General features: G+C 40.9%; 1 protein-coding gene across 8 annotated transcripts in view; it reads left to right on the plus strand.

Moving 5' to 3' along the window:
- LOC108596494 (potassium channel subfamily T member 2) overlaps window positions 1-23,601 on the plus strand; it is an 83,915-nt gene that overhangs the window by 56,013 nt on the left and 4,301 nt on the right. For 3 of the 8 annotated variants that reach the window (XM_017982318.2, XM_017982314.2, XM_017982315.2), the window contains exons 3-22: window positions 10,223-10,302; window positions 10,639-10,738; window positions 10,801-10,999; window positions 11,099-11,173; window positions 11,237-11,320; window positions 11,393-11,487; window positions 11,571-11,754; window positions 12,668-12,931; window positions 13,010-13,188; window positions 13,332-13,472; window positions 14,151-14,300; window positions 14,568-14,836; window positions 17,908-18,219; window positions 18,292-18,442; window positions 20,380-20,485; window positions 20,568-20,783; window positions 20,836-20,999; window positions 21,135-21,246; window positions 21,322-21,507; window positions 21,564-21,695. In XM_017982318.2, coding sequence (XP_017837807.1) covers window positions 10,223-10,302; window positions 10,639-10,738; window positions 10,801-10,999; window positions 11,099-11,173; window positions 11,237-11,320; window positions 11,393-11,487; window positions 11,571-11,754; window positions 12,668-12,931; window positions 13,010-13,188; window positions 13,332-13,472; window positions 14,151-14,300; window positions 14,568-14,836; window positions 17,908-18,219; window positions 18,292-18,442; window positions 20,380-20,485; window positions 20,568-20,783; window positions 20,836-20,999; window positions 21,135-21,246; window positions 21,322-21,507; window positions 21,564-21,695 — 3,199 coding nt within the window. Of the gene's footprint in view, window positions 1-10,222; window positions 10,303-10,638; window positions 10,739-10,800; window positions 11,000-11,098; window positions 11,174-11,236; window positions 11,321-11,392; window positions 11,488-11,570; window positions 11,755-12,667; window positions 12,932-13,009; window positions 13,189-13,331; window positions 13,473-14,150; window positions 14,301-14,567; window positions 14,837-15,730; window positions 16,109-17,907; window positions 18,220-18,291; window positions 18,443-19,085; window positions 19,545-20,379; window positions 20,486-20,567; window positions 20,784-20,835; window positions 21,000-21,134; window positions 21,247-21,321; window positions 21,508-21,563; window positions 21,771-23,601 lie in introns of all 8 variants that reach the window. The other 5 variants (XM_017982319.2, XM_017982310.2, XM_033293225.1 and 2 more) reach the window with 4 other exon arrangements.

Below are 23,601 nucleotides of genomic sequence, written 5' to 3' on the forward strand. Positions count from 1 at the left end.
CTTATTCATCTTCTTTTTTTGCCAAAGACAAACAAAGGCCGCAGCAATCCAAAGTCTACTGTTTGGGGTAATTGAATATGCTGGTGGTTGAAGTAGTTTGTGCTTGAGGTTAAAGGATAAGCGCCTGCGAGATTGACTACAAAATGTAGTGCCTGCCTGGTTGGCTAAAAGGGCTTTGATTGATGGCTTTGTTAGGCCAAGGCAAAGGTTAAATTGTTGTGGGGGCTGCCTAATCTGCACTCATTTATTAAACAGCAACAACAGGTACGCGCCACAAGGCGTATGCGCAACATTTTTACTTCGTTTAGCCAGTTTATAAAATTACGCTTAATTCAGTTTGCTTGGCTTTTAATGAAACCAAGTCAGCCATATGAAATTGAATTGCTTTTTATAGCTTTTTGATTTACATGCAACTTGACTGCAGTTCGAGCTTTTGGCTTCGCTTTCGCTCGCTAACAGAACTCGCCGCGCTCTTGCGCTGTTAACAGTTATGCGTTACTCTTTGAGAGCTTTGGCTCTCTGGGCTGCGCTCTTTGGCAGCAAAACATAAACAAAGTTAAGGCTTTCTGACTTGCCGGCTTTTGGCGCCATTCGGCCCAAACAGCTGAGCGTCAATCCACCACCAGCAGCTAAAAGGCCTGTGGTGAGTTTCGTGCTTCATAACGCTGGCCAATTCCATTGGCTTAAGCTCGTGCGCGCCGCAGTCGTAATTCCTGTGCCGAGGCGTGCGAAAGCAATTCAAGTCCCAAACCTCGTCCTCAGTCACCTAGCAAAACTACAAAATTCATATAGAGCGTTGTGCGCAGGTTAAACATTCGATCAATTCGTCAGTTACTGCGTTTGCTAGTCAATTTCTGGCTGTGCGTGTGTGTGTGTGCGTGTGCGTGTCTAACGGTTGTGAACGAGTAAAAGTAAAATCATTAAAGTGTCCCCAAAGTGCACACAGCATAAAAACAAAAATTTTAATATGAATTTTTTTGAAGTTTCACTTGCGCAAACTTGTGTTGATTTAAACTTTTACTAAGTGCATAAACTTGTTAATCTCTATGCTATTAGCTTGGCTGATCTAAGCTCTGTGGCTCTGCTGTCATTTCAAATTATGCGCTGAGCTGACTGATAAATTGACTTTGTGTGCCATTAGTTAGTTGCAAACTTTTCGCAAGTCAACACAGACACGTGCCACATGTTGTAGCGCCTAAGCTGTGGCACGCGTGTTGTTCTATATAGAATTATTAATAACTAAACGCTAACAACAATATATGAAGCAAAAGTCAGCAGCAGACAATAACAGACGCGGCTAGTCCGGCCCGAGTGCGTAAATGTAATTGAGTTATTTAGCTTGGGATTCAGTCATTTTATTATTATTAAATGGGCCAACAAGGCAGAAGCTGTGTTAATGGCTCGCCATAAAACTGAAGCTTGTCACAGCCAATGTGTGTGTGTGTGTGCCTCTAAGCGCGACAATGATTGTTTTAATGGCTACTTGAACGGAAATTAACTGACAAGAGCAGATAAATAAATACGACGAGTGCATGCGTTTGTCACTTGAGGCGACCATTTTTATTTTTGTACTGACAGCTCGCCAAGGCACTCAAGGACACACACACACATACCCACGCACATATGCTTAAAGCATAGCGCAAATGCCTGCAGTTGAGCATGAAATGCGTTAAGCTTCTATGTGATTTACAATTCGCTGCTTCACACCACTTCGCACTCGCACTCGCACTCGCATTCGAATAAATATTTGCTCATTGAAATGTCAAATAAGCTAATTTGGCACATAATTCCAATTCTCAACACATACACAAGCACTCACACGCACACATAGACATAACCGACTGTCATTTCATGTGTTGATAAACATAGCGCCTGCCTCTCTGGGCTGGCATGCAAATTTCAAATTGCTTTTTAGCCTGCAGCGGCTTAAAAAAAAAGCAAAAAGCAGCAGCAACATGAATGTGAAATATGCGAAGCGCAATTTATATTTGCATATCTGTCAGTTGCTTAAAACAACGAGAATTTAATAAAGGTGACGCTCAAATGTAGGCAACAGTTTTTGTTAGCAGCAAATTATTGCTAAACAAATGACTTGATTAGCGTGCAATCAAAACAAATAGATAGACGCAAGAGCATAAAGCATGACCCAAGCAAAAGAACTGCTAAACGCTTTGTAATGCGCTTTTGTGTGTGTGTTCACAATGTTTTGTTGCTTGCCTGCCAAGTGCCATTAAGCTGCTCAAGTGATAAATTCGTTGGCTGCTCAAGTTTGCCGACTGCTTATTTATATACTACAATACATATATAAAAGTATGCGGTCTATTGTAAAAGGTCGCGTGCGGTTTTTTGTGCTGGGCCAAAGTTTAGAGCATTGATTTATGTGCGCAGCTTAAGCGTCTGTTGCTTTGCTCAGCATTCATTTCGTGCTGCTGCTGCTGCTACGCACGCAAGTTGCTGTTGCCGCTGTTGTTTTCGTGCTAATGACGTCATTTGTACAAATTGCCCATTTCACGGACATCGATTGCTTCCGCACGATTTAATGCGTGCATGCTAAACAAGCAACAGTTGTAACTTCTTAGCAAGTGACAAGCAACGCGCGCCCAGCTGTAGGCTACACTTTAAACTGTTGCGCATTTGGGCCAAGGCGTGCCAGTCAAACCTGCCCATAAGCTCACGCTCTCTCTCTGTGTGTGTGTGTGTGTGTTTTGGCTGTTTGCCAAAATGACAGTTGACAGCGGCACGCAATGGCAATGCCAAGTTTGCTGAATTTGGCATTCGCGTGGGAAACGCCAGTGTGTCAGCTTAGCATTTGCTATTACTACAGCTCAATTGAGCAGTTATGAGGAAAGAACTTAGCTTTCACTCTAAGCAAATTTACGAGTTGTACAGCTGCAATTTACACAGCGAGGTTTACGAACTGTGGCACTTCCGCGCTGTAAGTTCGTTGGCAGTAGCCGAAATGGCAAAGGTCAGCGGATCGTTTGAGTTTTCTTTATGCTGCTCTGCTTTTGTTTCTATGCAAATGTCCACACAACAAAGGCGCGCTGTCTGTATAAAATATTCAAATTTTATGCGCCGCAATCAAAAGCTGCCCAAATTGATATGTTTTGCTCCAACTAGTTTAGAGCCAGCCACGGTTCAATGCACGACTCTCGGACGCTTCGGCGCTTCAAATGTCAGTGCCAACTGTTTGCTCTTTGCATAGAATTTAAAAGTTTAGCCTTGTCTATCGTCAGTCTGCTGTGGCTCAATCGATAAGCCTAATGAGCTGTGAGCGCTGTGAGCTGAGCTAAATATAAGCTGCACTAAAAATAACTCATACGCGCTGTATGCAGCAAATTTCAGTTGCAGTTGCACTCTCAACGGTAATTTCGCTGAGTGCAAATGATTGATAGTGCTTAATAAAAAAAAAAAAATCAACTGACAGCAGACAAAAGCTAATAGCTATACACAAATTGGGGCAGTGTTAATGCAGCTCATTAGCTAATCCTAATTAACATAATAACTGTAGTTAGCTGATGTCAAATTATGCAATTTGCGGCCAACGTACAATAGCATAAAACATAAGCTACACACATGGCGTATGCTTAATGTGCTGCTGACTGCCAGCCCACAGCACTTCAATTAATCACCGGAAGTTCGTCAATTATTCAGCAATTGACAATTGACAAGGGACCAAAGAAAATATCAATCGACTCCCACTATATGTAAAATGCAAATACTTTTGTTTGCTTGTAAACAAAGCAAGTGCATTAAATATGCAAGAGCTTATCGATTGGTGTAACCGCTGGGCAGCGTTGAGATTACATTTTTTAATTGAACAGCACTCGGCGCTGCTCTAAATTCTAGCTGCTGCCGCTGAAGGTCGTCGGTTAAATGACCATAAACTGCAGCTGTGTGCGTCTCAAAATTGTATTTTTGAAATGACGTCGTCGTCGTCGCGCAGCTTAAAGCCCAAGCAAGCATTAAATGTGGCCGACTTGGGCCATTAGTCAGCAGCAATGACTTTGCAGCTGCGGAGACAAATTGAAATCTGTCTGCTTAGTACGCGTTTGGCATTTGGGTTTTGATTTGATTTGCCAGTCATTTATCAATATGACACTTAGCCAGCCATTGCCATTGTCTCTCTCTCTCTCTTTGTGGCTTTGGAAAATTTGCTTAGTGTCAAAAATCATCAGCAAGCGAATAATTTGCATTGTCATTTGTTTTGACGTCATGGGCGCGCACTTTAACAAAATGTCAATCCCAAGCTACTTACAAAAAATTACATTGATTAAAAATTAATTAGAAGCACAGCAAGAAAACTTGTACAAAAGTTTGCGCAATGTATTGTTCAATGTTAATTAAAATAACGCAACTTAAGCCTATACAAAGCGGCCGTGGGCTGGCTAAATATAAAATGTTTGTGTACGAAAATAAATTTCCGCGTTATACAAACAAATTTGTAAGCAAATAACAAGCGCACAGTAATTTTTTTATATGAGTTTTAAAGACATCAATGCATGTGCTCTGCTCTCTCTAAGCAATTAGTCGCATTTATTTCAAGGCTGTGGGCAAACAATAAATTTATTAAATGACCAAAATGCAAACAAATGCGAGCAAATACGCACAAGCACGCAATACGCTGAGAAAATGTGACTGTGTGTGTCTATGTGTGTGTGTGTGTGTGTGTGTGTTTGTCTTTGCAAGTGTGCGTGTTCAAACATAAAATTAATTGCAGCAGAGCAATCAATTTTGATTAAAGTTGAAGCGGCTGCGCTACACTAAATAAAAATCAACTTATTTCGGTGTCAGTTTTGTAGGCCAAGTGACTGTAACTAGAGCAACCAACTTGTAGCTAAATTAAAGTCTGCGCAAGTGAAACTTAAAGCGTGTCTATATATATATTGATATACTGCCATCAATCATGTTACGATAACAGCGAATTGCACTTAAATTTCAGCTAGTCAATGGGCATAATTGAGAGTAGAGCTGCAATTAAACTAAAAGCAGCAGCGTAAATCAATCGACATATTATAAACGCGTAACGCGTGTGTATGTGTGTTAAGTTTTAATTAAAAACTAAATCGACTGGCCAATGGATCATTTATTATGCAATATGGCGGGCAACAGTCGCAACTCGTCCTACAATTGTTTATCATCGTGGGACTCCTACGATCGTATACCCAGGTATGTAGCTAAGTGCGTGACTTGGTGTGGCGCCTATCACATTACGTATACGTCGTGTTGCTGCAGCTAATTCAATTTTCAGTGCTTTTGATTTTTAAAGCGTTCAAATGTCACAGCAGCATTTAAGCAGCAATCATAACTTGATTGCCATTAGCAAACGTTTGAGCAAATCTAATCAAATTTCAACTAAAAGCACACACAGAGCGTCTATTGTGTGTGTGTGTGTGTGTGTGTCTGACTACGTGCTTCAAAGCTATTTGCAGTGCGCACTAATCACATTTTAGTTTATTCAATTTCAATGCTATGCAATTGGGTAAAACTTTTAGCAAAGTTCGAGTCAGTTGAGTTTTTTTTTGGTGTTTGCTGCTGCTTTAAGCGCGTTCCATTGGCTTGTTGCTTGCTTATAATTATGTGCGCACTGAAGCGGCTTTGAGCATGTTTACGAGCCACAATCAATGTGAATGCCTTTTAAGAGCCATCAACACGGCGTGTGCAGCAACAACAACAAGTAGCCAGCGAACGTGTTCAGCAAAGCGCTTTTGTTTTACGATCAAGTGTGCATTAAGCTGAGCTCATCGGGCGGCGTTGAAAGCCTCTTGGTTCCATATCATTTCACAGCAGACTTAAAGGCAGCTCTGTGCCTGCTGCCTACAACTCTTTGCTCGCGTCCAGTCAGCGCTGCAAGCCTTTGTACTTTTTGCTTGCCTTTTGTTGTTGCCAACCTTTGGTTTGGCTATGCCTGGCATGCCATTGAGTGCTTTGATTTTAGCTAGAAAATGTGCCTCGGCTGAAATTTAATCAAGTTCTGTAATCAAATCGTACGCAACGCTCTGTGTGTTGCTAATAGAAATTCAAGCTGGCTAGAACAAGCTTTCAAAAATCACATTTAAAAATCAATAAAGGTAAAACAATATACAGCGGCCGCCAAGGCAACGTCAAACGTTTAATACAAAAATACAGCTTTAAACTCAATATGCGGCACAGGCGCGTAAATCAGCGCATAATCAAATCAAAAACAACAAAAACACATTAGCAAGCAATTTGCGCTGCCGCAGGGCAGGACAACAACAACAGCAACAATAAGAGGAGCAGCAGCATCAAATGGATTTGCTTTTAGTGAGGGCGTAAGGCAAAACAAGTGCACGCAATCATTTAGCTGAGTCTCATTTGCTTAGCAGTATTACGCATACGCACTGCTGGTCAACTTTACTTTAACAACTTTTAAGCACTGGACAGCAAAACTTGCTATGCTCTGCTGCCAGCTATGCGCTCTCAATTATTATTAGCTTTCACTGCATGTATAAATGTTTGCCAAGAGTTTTCATATTTCAAGCCACAGCAGCCATAGCCAGCTGCATATTTATTTACAAAACTCAGCAGCAGCAGCAGCTTTTTGATTAAAACAAATATTGTGCAGCAGATTTAATACGCAAAATAAACAAGTTAAAGTTGCCAACAAATAGAAAGTCGAAAGTTCGCATAGTGTGCGCTGTGGGCACATTAAAGCGCAGCGCAACTGAACTTTTCAACGCTCTGGGTGCTTGGCAAGTGTCAGCAAAGCGCTTTAATAAAATTTGTCAAACATTGTTTTTATATATAAATGCATTTAAGCTAATGGCACAGTGCTCAAAATTGATTAAAGCTAAATGAAATCTTTAATTACATTTGATGTCAACGCACTTGCAGTCCTGAACTTTGTTTTTTTTATGTGCCGCTGGCTTTGGGTTCAACTGCTGCTTTGCCCCAAAGCGTTGCATAGCTGTAGCTGTAGTTGTCAGCTGACTGCTTCACTCGTGCGCGTACACATGTTAACAAAATTTATTGCCAGCTGCAAATTATTGTGCCGCGTTCAATGGCCGAGTGGAATGAACTTGCTGCGAATTCTTCGCTGCGAATTTCCGTCTGTCTGGGGTCAGAGTTGATTGTATGCAGCGGCATGTTGCGGTTAAAACGCTTGCGCCATAACTGATTGGTCACCAGCGAGTTGTGTGTTCATTGCCACTACGTGGCTTTGTTGCTGGCAACAAACACCCACGGGTGTCATCTGTTCATTCCGGCAGTTGCGCCATGTGCGTGCGTTAACCTTGACATGAATATTCAGAGCCGCACAAATGAGTTAGAGCGACCGCCTCTTTCGCTCTCCATCTATCTATCGCTAGCTTCAGCTTTAGTTTATTATCTGCAGGCAACTGCCAGGTGCGCTGCTCTGTCCACAGCATTTGTAATTGAATGCTCCTTTCACTATGCTGCGTGTGCTCATTAAGCTGCCTGCGCCAGACAGACGCCTTTAATTACTTAAATCCTGCGAGCACAGCTTGACTTTCACTCACACACACACACACATAGACAATCAACACAAGTGCCATACATGTCAGTCGCACTTGTGTGCGCTTTAAGCCATGTCTGGATTCTAATACGTTTTGCTCTGTCTCTTTGCCAAGCACTCGGCGTACTATTCTGAGTTATGGCCAAAAAGAAAAGAAAAGCAGCATCTTGCTCCCATTTGCATGTACCGCTTGCATTTATTGTGGCTTGAGCATATTTACAGTGCTCAGTGTTCGGTTTAGTTCGCAGCTCTGCATTGTCAGTTGTCAGCTGCGTTGCAATTGCAAGATAAACGTTTTTATTTTGTTGCGCATACGCCGTGTTGCCACACAGCAACTTGTGCACAGTTATTGCAACGCTGGCGCACAACAATAAATAAAGTAACAACTGTGCGACAAGCACGTAGTGCAACATTATAAACAAACCATAAGATACTCTAGCTCAAATTCAACTAATAACAAGACAAAAAGAAAACGTTACTAGTATAATTAGACTATAAACAGTCGCTGGTAAGACAAAAATTACACAATAATTTAACAAATAACATAATTAAATTTAATACAGCATTTGTATTTATAAGCTAAGCGTTTGCCTTCATATATATAAATTAAAATGATAGTATTCATATAGTAAACATTATATATAAAACACGTATGTATATAGTAAACTGTATATATAAATTAAAATGATAGTATTCATATAGTAATATGCGTTTTTTTTTTATTATATGTCACTGTATTTAATTTAAATAGAACTAAATTCATTTTGTATATAAAAATGCAATTTGAATTGTGTAAATCTGATCGAGTGTTGCTCTTAATTTAAAATACTCAAAGCAAAACAAGCAGAGTCCACTGTCTGTGCAGTATCTCCTGCTAATAAAGCGAAGCTGAGCACACATAGTGTAGCTAAGTTATAAACAAAAGCGTAAACTTCTTGTGAAATATCAATATTTAATAAGCCATAATTCAGCCAAGTGGCGTTCGATTTCATAGTTTCATGCATTGTTTGACTCGTGAGATGCAGCTGAACAAAACTGCATTCAAATTTGGAAATTGTAGAATTTTTGATATTTTGGCAACAAATGTGATGTTATTTGAATTTTTGCCAAAAACGATGCCGTCTTCATTACTTATCACTTTCTAACTTTGGGAAGCTATATCTCAGCCAAAAAACATCGCACAGATGTGTTTTTATGCTTAATTTACTCATGAGATACTAAATAAACATCTGCTGTTGTGTTCAATTAATAAAAAATTGTTTTTGAAATATTTATCGCAACAAAACCAATGCTGAAGAGTAACTATTTGTTTAATTTCAAAGTTTGCAAAGCTATAACTCAGCTAAAAAAAATCCGATCCAAATGCTCTATACGTCTATATTTTGGCGTGGAAAGCACAATTAAATAAGTTTGATACACAAATTATTTGGCGAAGTTATGAACAAAATAGTAAACAAGACAAATTTTTGTGAAATATCGCCTTTTGATAGCGTAATTCAGCGAAATGATCCATTGCGGGTTCATGCATTGTATTAGACTCGTGAGATGCATAAGAATCAAACTGCATTCAAACTTCTGAAGTTTTCGATTTTCGATATTTTGGCAAAATTCGTGATGTAACCGTAAATTTTTGCCAAAAATGATGCCGTCTTCATTTCTTATCACTTTTCTAACTTTGAGAAGCAATATCTCAGCCAAAAAAAATCGGACTGAAGAGTGTTTTGGCCTAATTTACTCTATGAGATACTAATAAAAGTGCTGTTGGTGTTTCGATTGATCAAAAATTCGCTACACCAAGTTATGGCTTTAAAACCAAAGCTGAAGAGTTACTTTTTGTTTATTTCAAGCTTTAAAAGAATCTCTTTTTACTATTTCGTAGCATTTTAGGTGGGCGTTAAATACTCAATTAAAATGAGTATAAATATACAAGAAATAAAGGCGGTAACTTAACGAAACCTAATCCAGATCAGTTAGCATTCAGTTTTACCCAATTAAAATTGAACTTTTACATTCAAAATGAATTTAGTGCTTTTTAAATTTGTGTGCTCAGCATTTCATATTTGCTTACAATTGCATATTGCAATTTAAATTGAAATTAAAAATCTTCAAACTAAATTTAAGTTTTAAATTCAATCTTAAAGCAAACAATCTTCAACTCTAAGCGCACTTGTGTGTTGAAATTTCAATTGCTCGGCAATTAGTGCGCGCGCTGGAACAAAAACAAAATTTATTTAATTGCGTGCAGCTGTGTTTGATATTTATTTTTAATTTTCAGCACATCCTAAGCATCTAAATTTTTAAAATAGCAATTTCAGTTGCTGTCCAAATGTGCACAGCACGCACATCAAACTGGCACGCGCCACACACATACAGAGAAAGACACACATACAGACACAGACAGTGACACATTAATAGCGTGTGCTTGTCTGATGCGCGTTGCACGCAACTTTGGCATAGAAAATGGAGCAGGAGGCTGCCATGGGCAACCTGAGCGACGAGCTGGGCTGTCACTTTAACATATATACTACAATATAATGTGATAAGTAAGCGTATCAATTGTCAAGTGCAGCAGCAGCAGCAGCAGCAGCGAATGCAATTTATTGAATAAAGGCTGAGAACAGAATATTAAATGCGCAGCTGGCTGTAAGCGGCTTTTTGTCATTATTTACAAATTGATTGCATTAAGCTAACAATAATATGCGCTCTCTCGTTTTTGATTCTTTGCAGAGTTCGTGTGGAGTACTATGTGAATGAAAACACATTCAAAGAAAGACTGCAACTGTATTTCATTAAGAATCAGCGTTCAAGTAAGTGCACAATTTATATATTTGTATTTAAGTTAATTGAAATGCGAGCGCGCCCAATCGATGTTGAACTGACTTTAATGCTACACAAAATTGAAATAATATTGACTGTGGACTGTGTGGGGGGTTTGGCTGCTTAGCTCAGCACACAACAAGTAAATATTGATTCGGACTGAAAATAATTGTGTAGGCAAACAGGTAAACCAGCCAGAGAGCTATCTAAGCAATCAGGTAAACAGTAAACAGTTAGCTGGTGGCCTGCTGGCCCTTTTGGTCAGCATAATTTAGTTGTTTGACCCAAATTTTTTGTATGTTTGTGCTACTTACGTCTGTTTGCAGGCTTACGCATACGAATTGCCGATTTATTCCTTAAGTTACTGTCGTGTGTTCTCTACATAATACGTGTGATATTGGATAAAAATCCAACATTTATAACATGGTAAGCCACACAAGCGTAGCAAACTTATGTCAAAGTCTAAGCGTTGATTAATTGCTCCATAGCTATGGCTGCGAAGTGGCCAATAAGACAGAGTTTATCATCTCCGCGAAGCTGACGGAGGAGGAGTTCCAGGAGAATCCAATTATCAACTGGGATGCAATACTCTGGGTGAATCGACCCACAGTGCTCTGGGTGCTACAATTACTGCTGGCCATGGTGTCGTTAACGCAATCTTTGGTTCTAACATATCTAGGCTATAAGGTGAGTTTACGCTAATTGCCGTCAAGTCGAGTCGAGTCGAGTCGAGTCATTAATTAATTTGAAATTCTATACGCAACCAACGAACCAATTGCTATGCAGGGCAACATTTGGCAGCAAATACTCTCATTTCACTTTATACTAGAATTAGTAACGACAATACCCTTTGCACTAACGGTAAGTATCAAATGCTAATTGATATATAACTATGGCAAGTTTGTATTTAAAATTGATTCGCAGATTGTGCATCCGCCAGTGCGCAATCTCTTCATACCAATATTTCTCAACTGCTGGCTGGCCAAGCGCTCGCTGGAGAATATGTTTGTAAGTATTAGCCAAACGCTGCTCGCCCAAATTGAAATTTATTTGTATGTCTGTTGCTTTTCTATTTCGCAGAACGATCTGCATCGAGCCATGCAAAAGTCACAATCGGCTTTGTCACAGCAGCTGACCATATTGTCCGCCACGCTATTGTGCCTTGTGTTCACCAGGTGGGAGGGACATACTCAACTGCTCCACCATATCGACTGACTAACTGAATTTTGTTTTTGTTTATTTCGCGTTGTTGCTTTAGCGTTTGCGGCATACAACATTTTCAGCGCGCAGGGCATCGGCACTTGAATCTGTTTCAAAGCACTTACTATGTGGTTGTGACCTTCTCGACGGTTGGCTATGGTGACCTCGTGCCGGACATTTGGCCATCGCAGCTCTATATGGTCATCATGATATGTGTGGCACTGATTGTGCTGCCTACGCAGGTGCGTTAATGCCGCAACTTGCGCTGTTGACAAGACAGTTGGCAATAACTCTGGCTTTATTGGCTGCTTTAAGCTGCTTAGTTGTGTTGCATGTGTGTCCATCAATCAATTTGGCTATTAACGACGCAGTTTTGCAGTCTGTTTGTTGATACTGCGCGCCACACGGCCATCAATCTATATAAATATGAGTCATGAGTCTGCTCGAGTCTCTCAACAATTAACGTGCAATTGTGAGCAGTGGCTAAAAGTTCAGTTGCTGGCAGTCAATATGCCAGCGCCGTTGGCCAAACAAGCGCATCAATCATTCGCTCTCTCGCTCTCGCTCTTTTTCATAGCATACATTTTGGCGCGCAGTCATAAAACAAGCACAAGCTTGCACCAAAAAAAAAAAACAACAAACAAAAAAAAAGCAGCAGAAATAACAAATTTATGAGCAGCCATAACAACAAAAGTCAATAGCCAACAACATTTTGTACAAATTGTTGCACACACACACACATACGTATGTGTGTAGCAAAGCACTTGAATTTAAGCGAAATTATTAATGGCACAATTGAAATTGCAAGTGCAACATAAATTGACAACAACAAATTGTTTGGCTAAAACTAAAATTAATGTAGCAAAGACTAATAAAAAATTTATTGGCATAGTTAGGCTTAAATGTTTTTAAATTGACTTAAATGCACAGCTGCTAAATAATGATTAGCAGTTATAATTCTAAGCTAATGTGCTTATCATTTTTTCATTTATTATTTAGTTATTTTCTATGCTAAACAAAAGCGCTGCACTCAGCTGTTGTTAAATTTGTGCATATAAATCAAATTTTTGGCAGCAGCTGCCGCCTTTAAAGCCAAGTTAAAGCTGCAGCAGCTAAGCGGCGCTGCATTATTGATTTATTTCGTTTCTTTGGCAGTTCGAGCAGCTGGCATTCACTTGGATGGAACGCCAGAAGCTAGGCGGCAGCTATTCCTCGCATCGGGCGCAAAGTGAGAAGCATGTGGTTGTCTGCTCGACGACGCTGCATGCGGATACAATTATGGATTTCCTCAACGAGTTCTATGCGCATCCACTGCTGCAGGACTTTTATGTGGTGCTGCTCAGCCCCATGGAGCTGGATACCACCATGCGCATGATACTGCAGGTGCCCATTTGGGCGCAGCGCGTCATCTATATACAGGTGAGTGTAGGTGGGATTGTTTAAATATTTAACAGCGCCTGCATTGACATTTTGGGTGTATTTTTGACATTCGCTTAGGGCTCCTGTCTGAAGGACGGCGATTTGGCGCGGGCGCGCATGAACGAGGCGGAGGCGTGCTTCATATTGGCCGCTCGCAACTATGCGGACAAAACGGCGGCCGACGAGCACACCATACTGCGCTCCTGGGCCGTCAAGGACTTTGCGCCGAATGTGCCGCAGTATGTGCAAATATTCAGGTGAGTGCGCTCGTGCGTTAGTCACGCTTCAGTTAATTCGAACTCTTTGGCTACTGTTAGCAAAAAAAATTGTAAACTATTCGAATTTATTTGCATCTGCTGCTGCTTTTCCTGCATTTCCGGAAATTCATTGCGGCGCCCAGGCCGGAGCACAAGCTGCATGTGAAGTTCGCCGAGCATGTGGTCTGCGAGGATGAGTTCAAGTACGCGCTGCTGGCCAACAACTGCACCTGCCCCGGCGCCAGCACGCTGGTCACTCTGCTGCTGCACACGTCACGTGGCCAGTGAGTATCCGAACAAACACATGTCATTGCTATATCCTTGTTATGCGCGCGCTCAACCGTTAATGGCGCACACTCGCTTATCCGCTGATAAAAAAGCGTAATGAATTTAATTATAAATTTAGTCGCGCATAGTGTGCGTCAGTGGCTGACAGCTGAATGCGTCATAACATAGTTGCCAGGACACAGATATGCTCTGAAAGCTTTTCAAAACTTTTTTAATTAAATTGATTACAAAATCTATAGTTGACTTGTAAAAACTTAACGCGCTTTGCAAATTTAATTGCTGTCGTTAATTAATTCACTTAAATGCTATGCTATAGTTTATTTTTCATTGTTTATATGTCAAGCCGCGTACTTAATATGGCACAAGGATTTTAATTAAATTAAAGTCGCTTTTTTATGCTAATTTCATTTGTGTCGTCAAGTGTTAAGTGCGCCACGCTAAGCTGCGGCCACAATTCGCGGTCGCATTTGCCATTTCTGGGCTTTGTTGCGGCAACCGCAAGCACGCAAGCCAGATTAATCATACGCCGCGTATAACTTGACGCATTCAACAGGCAAAAACGTTGAATTCTAATTAGCGTGTGGCTCTAGGTGCGCATGACGCATGACGCGCCAACAATTAGAAAACTTCAACTTTTTACTTTCACGCTCACAAATATAAATTCCAAAATCCAGGGAAGGCCAGCAGTCACCGGAGGAATGGCATCGGCTCTATGGCAAGTGCTCGGGCAATGAGATTTATCACATTGTCCTGGGCGACAGTCGCTTCTTTGGGGAGTACGAGGGCAAAAGTTTTACCTATGCCAGTTTCCATTCGCACCGCAAGTAAGTGAGAAGTATCCCGCTTTTTAGTTAACAACAATTTGCGTTGTGCATGCATCGAGGGTCCATAAATAAACGCCACACACCAAACCCACTCGAGCCCACTCACACTCTTGTATTTATTTAGACCACACACACACACACACACACACACTTAAATTTATGTAAAATGCCAAAATTGCTTTACATTTTCATATTTCGCAACTTTTTATTTGCATTGACGTCGCTCACACTCCTCCGACCATTGAAACCACAAATAAAAAAAAAAAGGTATGGAGTCGCTTTGGTGGGCGTGAGACCTGCCGAGCTGCCGGAATTCTATGAGGACACCATACTACTAAACCCTGGGCCCAGGCACATTATGAAAAAGGATGACACGTGCTATTATATGAGCATCACCAAGGAGGAGAATTCGGCATTTGTCGTTAATCAAAATCAAACTACGGATGCGACGGCAGCCAGCAAAGAAGGCGGCGGCGGCGGCGGCGGCGGCGGCAATTCGGGCGGTGCTGGCCCCTCCCATGCGCATGCAGCAACTGGTGGGTACCACAATGCATGTAAATATGTGTGTGTAACAAACTGTGTGTGTATGTGTGTGTGTGTGTGTGTTTGTGCAAAACACACGTATGAATGACTTTGAATGAAGATTGCGCAGCAGCAACAGCAAAACTTTAAATGAAAATTCAACAAACATATTCTAAAATAAAATTACAGTATGTACCGTCTATTTAGCAACAAGTTAATGCTATTGATTTTTTGTATCTTTCTGTTTTTGTGTTGAAGGCTGCGTTTGAAAAGAAAGTTTTTAATTTATATTTGTCTGTCTAACTTGTTTTCGTTTGATATGTTGGTTGATATTTGGTTTCATCTTGTTGCGGTTCTTGTCTTTATTAAACAAATAAAACCATGAAAAAAAGAAAATATATATATTAAAATGCTTTCAATGTGTGTGCGCGTGCCCGTCTCTAATTAACATTATTCGTTTAGTCTTGAAAGTTGACGTCTTTTTGTTTTTAATTAATAAATTGACTTTGTGCTGAGATTTTGTGTTTTCAAAGAAACATACACAAGAAATAAATATATAACACAAATGCTTTGTTAAGTTTTCTCGAACTTTCTAACAACTTTTCTAGCTTTAATTTACTTAATTATTTACAAATTTCTACTTGAGCTTTACTCGAAAAAAAAAACAGAAAATATTTAAACACAAACAGCTGCGCAGAATTAAATGAAAGCAAAATAAAATTGAAATTAAATAGTGAAGTGAATAATAATTAGTAAGACTGAGACTAGCTTAGTATAAAGAAATAAACGCTAACATTAACACAAGCACGCACACATCCAAACACACACACACACACACACATACACACCTAAGCATATAGAATACTATATATTCCTAATGTCATATATATCGTATAATGTATGTGTAGCCAATACAACAATAACAACATCAACAACAACAACAGCAACAGTAACAAATATAACAACAACAACTACAACAATAAGCACGACTCTCACATCATCAACATTATTATCAGCATCAGCATCTGTATCAACAACAACCGCTTTGAATCAAGCGGCCATTGCACCAGTGCCGTCTGTTTGTGTTCGTGTGCCCCACAGTCCCAGTTATGACTCTGGCGCCGGCACGCCCCTAACCGAGCGGCACCACTTGCAACCATATCCGTATCCGCAAATGCTGTCGCAGCCGTATCAGCAGCAGCAGCAGCAACAACTACTACAAGTACAACAACAACTACAACAACAACAACAAACATGTGACAGTGACCATACAACACTATTTGTGCGTGAGTGTGACACCAAGCAACCCAAAAAGAAAATAATACTCTCCCCCCCAACAACTAACCCAACTCTCTCTCTCTCTCTGAATGAACAATTCCAACAAAAAATTGAAGCCAAGCAATTGTTTGATTTGACTTTTGAAACTTTTGAAACTCAATTCTAAATTTTATACTACGCGTAGTTCAGTACACACATCTATCTACCTATCTCTATCTCTATCTCTGTCGCTCTCTCTCTCTCGCTACCTCTACACATATGTACAGTTCGCTCTATGTATTGTATATATTTTAGTTTTTGCCTAGCGCCTGTAAATAGTACTAAAAGCGCTTTTCTGCCCCCCCCAACATGCGCCAATTACATTTCCGCTGCTCAAATGCCATTAGCACACATACACACACACACATACACACACAACTATTCAACACTTCCGCTTAGTTATTTATTTTACATACGCGCTGCTTTGCTCACTTGTTGTACCTTTTGCATGCCTTGCGCGCATTTTTTTGTGCTTTTTCACTTTTTGTTTATTTGTTGTTGTTGCACCCCTTGGTTATCGATAGTTAATATTGCTCTCAAGGTGCCTGTGCCTGTGCCCTGCCCTGTCAATTATAAATTATACGCACCATGCACGCAATATTGCGCATACGCCGCCTAATTTATTTAATATGCTATATATATATATTATATATGTACCTGTGTTAAAACTGTTGCGTGCCAGGGTCAGCGCTAGGCGCCAAAATTACTGCAAATACTTGTGTTAGCAACCGAAAATTTATGTACTAGTTGCTGCTTTGCCTGTCGTATAATTAAGTTGAGACAAGCGTCCGCAAATGAGGCAAAGGCCAAAGTCATTAGACAGCCCCAAATTGTTCCACGAACTTTTGTATAAACGCAGCTTATTATGCTTGCTAACTAGTTTCAACTTCCATATTATGACAACATACAAAAAGGCTAGCCAACGAGCTTTAAATGACACCAGCTGAAACTTCAAGGCTGCCATCGATGAGCTGTAAATAATTATAGCGCACTATTGCATAAAATATAAATATAAATAGCTTAAGTTATTTAAATATTATAAATTGATACACTATTGATTGGAATGAGTTAAATATAAGTAGCTTTAATTTAATTTAATAGCCTGTAGAGAAATTCAATAATCAAGCATTTATAAATAGTTTAAATTTACTTTACTCAATTGATAAGTGCTTATTTTTCAAAAAGCTTAAATTATATAAACGTTAATCCATTTCTAATTTAAGCATTAAATACAAAGCGCTGCAACGAACTTTCTTATGCAAATTTTAAGTGTTAGGCTGTGTTTAATTTTGTTACATTAAACTAACATTATTGTAATTCGGCCATAGTTAGCTTAGCCCAAGGCTTAAGCCTGTGTCATTGGCCCATGGCTGGGACTGCTAATCACTTGGCTGCATTTTTGGGAACTTTTAATGAGTTCGATAGGTTGTGCTCTTGTTTTTAGTTTAAGATTCTTGCACGTCGTTCTTACTATCACATTAATTTTACTTGTACTTTTTACTTCGTCTGCGTGTTGCGCCGTTCTGCTTTTGTCACTTTTGTTATTTGTTGTTCAGCTGGAAATTTTAGAGAATTTCTTCTTGTAAAGCAAGCAAAACTTTGTTCAAGTAGCGTCAGTCTTTTGTGCTTAATTCCTCCTCTTAGCTCTACTACTACTACTTGCAGTCAATTTGCTGAAAGCTCTTAATAAGTTTAATTCTGCATCTAATTTTTCCCAAACAAATACACACACACACATGCACACGCATACAAATACACACAATGGCAGCCAGCGACAACCCAACGGCTGTGATAATATCGGACTCGAAGCAGAATCTAAAGGACACAACAGTCAGCGCCACGCAAATGGCAACGGCGGCGGCCACAACAACGACAGCGATAACAACAACAGCCTTGCCGCTTGGTGGTGGTGCCACCAGCAGCAGCAGCATGACTGGTGGAGGCCTTGGCTTGGGTCTGAACATGGGCACCTCGCTCAGCATTACGCCCGCAACGTTAACCACAACCGGCAACCATTTGGACGTGCCCTATGCCAATAATCCCAATCTGCTCAGTCCTGATGTGCTCAATCAGCGTCGAGGTAACCCAAGCAGCAATTCAATTCAACAAATTGTATGCCACCAATGCTTGTATTCCATTTTATACACTGCAGGTAGTCGACGTCCTTCCATACTGCCCGTGCCGGATATGTTCACCTCATCATCTTTCAGCATTGCCGGCAACGATGATGGCGAAGAGGGCGACGAGAGCGACGATGAAATCGATGACGAAATGCCCTGGCGTTCGCCATCCGAGAAAATTGCGTAAGTTAAGAGTTAAAAAAAAAAAAGCAAACTTGAGTTTTTCTTTTCTTTTCAATTAAGTAACTAACTGAGGCACTTGAAATCCATGTATAGCTACTAACTAATATATGCATATGTGAACTAACTAACTATGTGGTGTACACCCCCTACCCCCCAAAAAAATAAAGCAATGCAAACCCAAGCCCCCCACCCCAAGCTCTTAAAGCCGTCTAGCATGCCGAGCTGTAAATTGAAGTTAAAGCAAGTTCAAGTTAAAACAAAGCAATGGCAGCAATTTATCCGATCGTGCTCTATATAAACCTATTAAAAATAATTGAAGTATCTATTTGTATCTAACGTCTGCCACGCCTACTGCTGCCCATAACAATTCACATACAAATTCTATAGCTACTAATTGCTTTAAGAATCTTTCAGATTCTTGAACTTCGCTTACAGCTCTGCTTAAGTGTATCCCTTTATAATTTTGAAACTCCGATTGTTGTGTCCCTAGCTCTAGTGCAGTCTATGTATATTCCAACTAGCTGAAGCGAGCGTTATTTTAAACATAATCTATGTGTTGAAAGTAGCGCTGCTTGTTGTTGTCTCTAAATGTTGCAAGCAAGTTGAGCAGTCTGCCAGTCTTTGGTTTAATTGTGTCTCGCAGTTGCTTGGGCGGTCACTTTCCACAATCGCGCACCTATTCGCTCATCATGAGCTCCTCGGAGGATTCGTATCAGCGCGGCAGCGTCAATGGCGCCTGTGCCTACTGCACGGCGCCGACTGTGCCGCTGGAGTGGCCCGCAGCGTCGCGCAGACGCGTGATGAAGAAGAGTTTCAGCTGCGACAGCGAATGCGCGCAGCCCAAGGGCACGGGTATGGGCACGGGCACGTTTGCCATGCTGGCCGCACGCCGGCAACAGTTGCAGCGCAGCTGCTGCTGCAGTTGTTCGCATGATGAGTCCGCAACCGCAACCAGTACAACAACAACAACTGCAGCGGCGGCTGTGGCGGCGGCATCAGCTGGCACGTTGTCCGGCTTGCCGGCGGGTTATGCATTCACGTCGAGCAGCAGCGTTGAGACGCGGCGACTGGCGCGTCCGGTCTGGGTCGCTGACTACTCCGGGTAAGTTGCAACTGGCAGTGCGAGGCGGCGGCGGAGGAAGCAGTTGCAAACCACTGGGCCGCCCATTTTTGGAATGCTTCCATTGTTTGAAGAGTTGTTGAACGCTGTTGTTGTTCCAATTGTTGTTGCTGTTTGCTGTTGCTGTTGTTGTTGCAGCTGCTGCTTATGCAATGTTTATGCCTGCCGCGGGCTAGTTTTTAATGACTTGCAACGTTTACCTTGGACACTACTTGAGATTTGCCAAGCTTTGCGTTCGCGCTTTTATTTGTTTGCGTCAACCAAAACCAAAACTGTCGCCGTTGTCAACTAAACTTGAAATGAAATTTACATTAAAGCGTAACCAATAGTTGGGGCAAGTTTACTCTATAGCTTAAGCCTGCTTGCTGTTTGCATTTGTATTTCACTGCTTTTGCTTGCTTTTTCGTTTTGCTTGTCTTGCCACAAAAGTTCTTGCTACAAGTTGCTGTTGCTGTTGTTGTTGTTGTTGCTGTTGTGTATTTTGCTTTGCCGCAAACTTCAGTTTTGTGTTCCAATGCAATTAAAGTGCTTTTCAGCGCTGCCGCTTGCAAGTGTGTGCGTGTGTGGCATGTGGCATGTGGCAAGCATAGGCAGCCAAGACATTAATTGCATGTGACAACTCACAGATAACACTAACAACTAATAACTAAGTTAAGTCTGGCTCACATCTTAGCTGCAAGTTGCAAGTTACACACACACAGATACAAACACACACCGCACTCGAAGCTTCTACTTTTCATTTTTGCTTTACTCATCTAATTGGCCATTAGCCCATTAGCCTGATAGCCGCAGTTTCATGTGCTCGTTTTGCTTGCAGCATTGTCAAAGGCTTTCCACCCGTCTCGCCCTTCATCGGTGTGAGTCCCACGCTCTGCTATCTGCTCAAGGAGAAGAAGCCGCTCTGCTGTCTGCAGCTGGCACAGGTGAGTGACAAGCTCACTTACTAAACCCTCAGGCGCGCAACTCAATCCGCTCTGCTCCGCTCTGTTTGTGTTTCGCCGCCAGGTCTGTGAGCACTGCAGCTATCGCAATGCCAAGGAGTATCAGTGGCAGAACAAGACGATCATACTGGCTGCCGACTACGCATCGAATGGCATTTATAACTTCATCATACCCTTGCGTGCGCACTTTCGTTCCAAGACATCGCTGAATCCCATAATTCTGCTGCTGGAGCGTCGACCAGATGTTGCGTTTCTCGATGCGCTTTCCTATTTTCCATTGGTGCGACGCAGCTCATATAAAATATAAAATTTGCTAATTTCGTTTAATTTAGGTTTACTGGATGCTCGGCTCTATAGACTGCCTGGATGACTTGCTGCGCGCGGGCATTACGCTGGCCGAGAGTGTTGTGGTCGTCAACAAGGAGCTGTCCAACTCAGCTGAGGAGGACTCACTCTCCGACTGCAACACAATTGTCGCCGTGCAGAATATGTTCAAGTAAATATCAATATAGTTAGCTCCACTTTTATTTATTAATTTATGCTAAAAGGCAGCGCAGGCTAAAGTTCAAATCAAGTGACTGCTTGCATTTGCTTTGATTTAATTAAATAATCGGCTTAATTCCTCTGCCAGATTCTTTCCCAGCATCAAGAGCATCACTGAGCTCTCGCAGAGCTCGAACATGCGCTTCATGCAGTTCCGCGCCCATGACAAGTACGCGCTGCATCTGAGCAAAATGGAAAAGGTCGGTAACAAGCGGCGGAGCGCGCGGTGCTTGTCGCAGTTCTCATAGATTAATTTGTCGCTCACTTAATTGCAGCGCGAGAAGGAGCGCGGTTCGCACATATCCTACATGTTCCGCTTGCCGTTTGCCGCCGGCGCAGTGTTCAGCGCCTCGATGCTGGACACGCTGCTCTATCAGGCGTTCGTCAAGGACTATGTGATTACGTTTGTGCGTCTGCTTTTGGGCATAGATCAGGCGCCAGGCAGCGGCTTTCTTACCTCGGTGAGTGCAGCAGCAGAATTTTCATTTATTTTTGATTGTCATTTGTTTGTTTTTAGATGCGCATTACCAAGGACGACATGTGGATACGCACGTATGGGCGGCTGTATCAGAAGCTCTGCTCGACCACGTGTGAAATACCCATTGGCATTTATCGCACACAGGACACCTCGAATGCGGACACATCACATGTGAGTAACTCGCCGGTCGAAAGATGGGGACCCTTCTCGGCTTTCAGCAGGCATTGCGTGCGCTTGCGTCCATCGGTGAGTCCAAAGCAAATGCAGTTAAAACGGTTTATCCGCTGTGGGTTTAACTATTGCCCCACCACACACACCGCTGTCCCTCTCTCGCTCTCTTTCTTACTTATCAACTTATCTACTAACATAACACTCTCCACATCAAAATTCCAAAGCCGCACAAACTAATTTGTCTACACACACACACAAGAACAACAAATACTCTTGACACCTACACACACACACACACCAAGCCTGTCTCTTTCTCTCTCTGTCCTTAAACTTGTCTCTTGCGCTCACATTAATAATTAAATTCGGTTCGATTCGGTTTGCAATCGAAACGCGCCTTACATGAGGTACACTTAAGCTGAAAATACTCGTTTAATGTTTCATTTCGTTCTTTATGAGTTGCTAACTAAATTACCGCAGGCATCGATTTCAATTTGATTTCATTTCTTTATCATTTATTCATTCAAATATGGTTTGCTCTTCAGTTCAGTATTAAAAATCACACGCTTATGCTTCGATACTAACTGCATATGAAATGAGAACTTTATTGAAATCAAAAAAAAGCTGCGCCAACCCACATTATATACTTAATATATATATAACTTAACATATTATAAGTATGCTAGTCATCATTTAATACCAAACTCTTTTTCTCTTGGCAAAGATTTCGATTTCGATTTCGATTTCGATTAACGTACCTACTTTACTTATCAAATAGTTTTTTATTCCAAGTATCTCTCTGCTTCTTATATAATCGCATAATCGTCTTAGCCAGCAGAAAGTATTACCCATACGCCACTCTCTCCCCCCCCTCTCTCGCTCTCTCTCTTTCTCTCGAGCATAGCGTGCTGATTTAGTATCAACTGCCATCATTCATTTTGTATATACAAATACAAATCGAAATCTTATTGTAGTTGCTTTTTTAGTTTTTCGATTATCAGAGAATTTGAATTTGAATTCCTATCGTTCGTTCCATAAATCCTGAAATATAAGAAATATAAATACACACGCTATAATCCCTTGCGCGCTACAACGAACTAAAGCATAATTACGCATACGACCCGTTGAACAGTAAAATAAACTAATTGATTTGCGTTTGTATTGGACTTGACCAGCTATTGAACATACAATTGTTTTTGAACTAAATAACAAAACGCACACGCACGCAGTGAGTGAAGAAACTTGTAGAAAAAAAAACCTTAAAGAAAATACAAAACAATTAAAAAAAAACAAAAATTTAAAATCTATACATGTCATACAGTAATTCACTTTGCTTGCTCATTAGACTTAGAACTGCTCATGTCATGGTCATAACTATGTGTAAATGTATTGCTTGTTGTATGTGCATGTGTGTGCGTGTGTGTGTGAGTAGCAGTTTGCTGTATTTTTATTTTGATTGCTGTTGTTGTTTATCGTTGTTATGTTTGCAATTTGCATGCTGAAATATTAAAGTAAAATATGATTAATAGGCGCTCGCTTTTCCTTTTTAATGCCCCATCCACACAATTTTATATTTTGCCTTGTTAAAGCTAAACGATTTTTAAATTTGTATTTAATTGAAATAAATCTGAGTTGCTTATAGCCGCCGCCCATTTAGTGTTTATTTTGGTTGATTTAAAAATCGATACAAATTAGCTGCGCTCTGACTTAATTAGCGAATCGTCGCTCGCCCCGCTCTCACCCAAAAACGTTGGCGCTACGGTTTGCTCATTGCATAGACAATTAGCTAGTGACTATTAGTGACTACTTTGCTATTTGCCAGCACCTATGAAAGCAAAAAATGCAATTCTTTAAATATATTTTTCGTATATGTTTTTTACAATTCATGTGTTTAGCTTTTCATTAATTA

Source organism: Drosophila busckii, chromosome 2R (assembly GCF_011750605.1).
Source record: "Drosophila busckii strain San Diego stock center, stock number 13000-0081.31 chromosome 2R, ASM1175060v1, whole genome shotgun sequence".
In the NCBI taxonomy this organism is placed as follows: Eukaryota; Metazoa; Arthropoda; class Insecta; order Diptera; family Drosophilidae; genus Drosophila; species Drosophila busckii.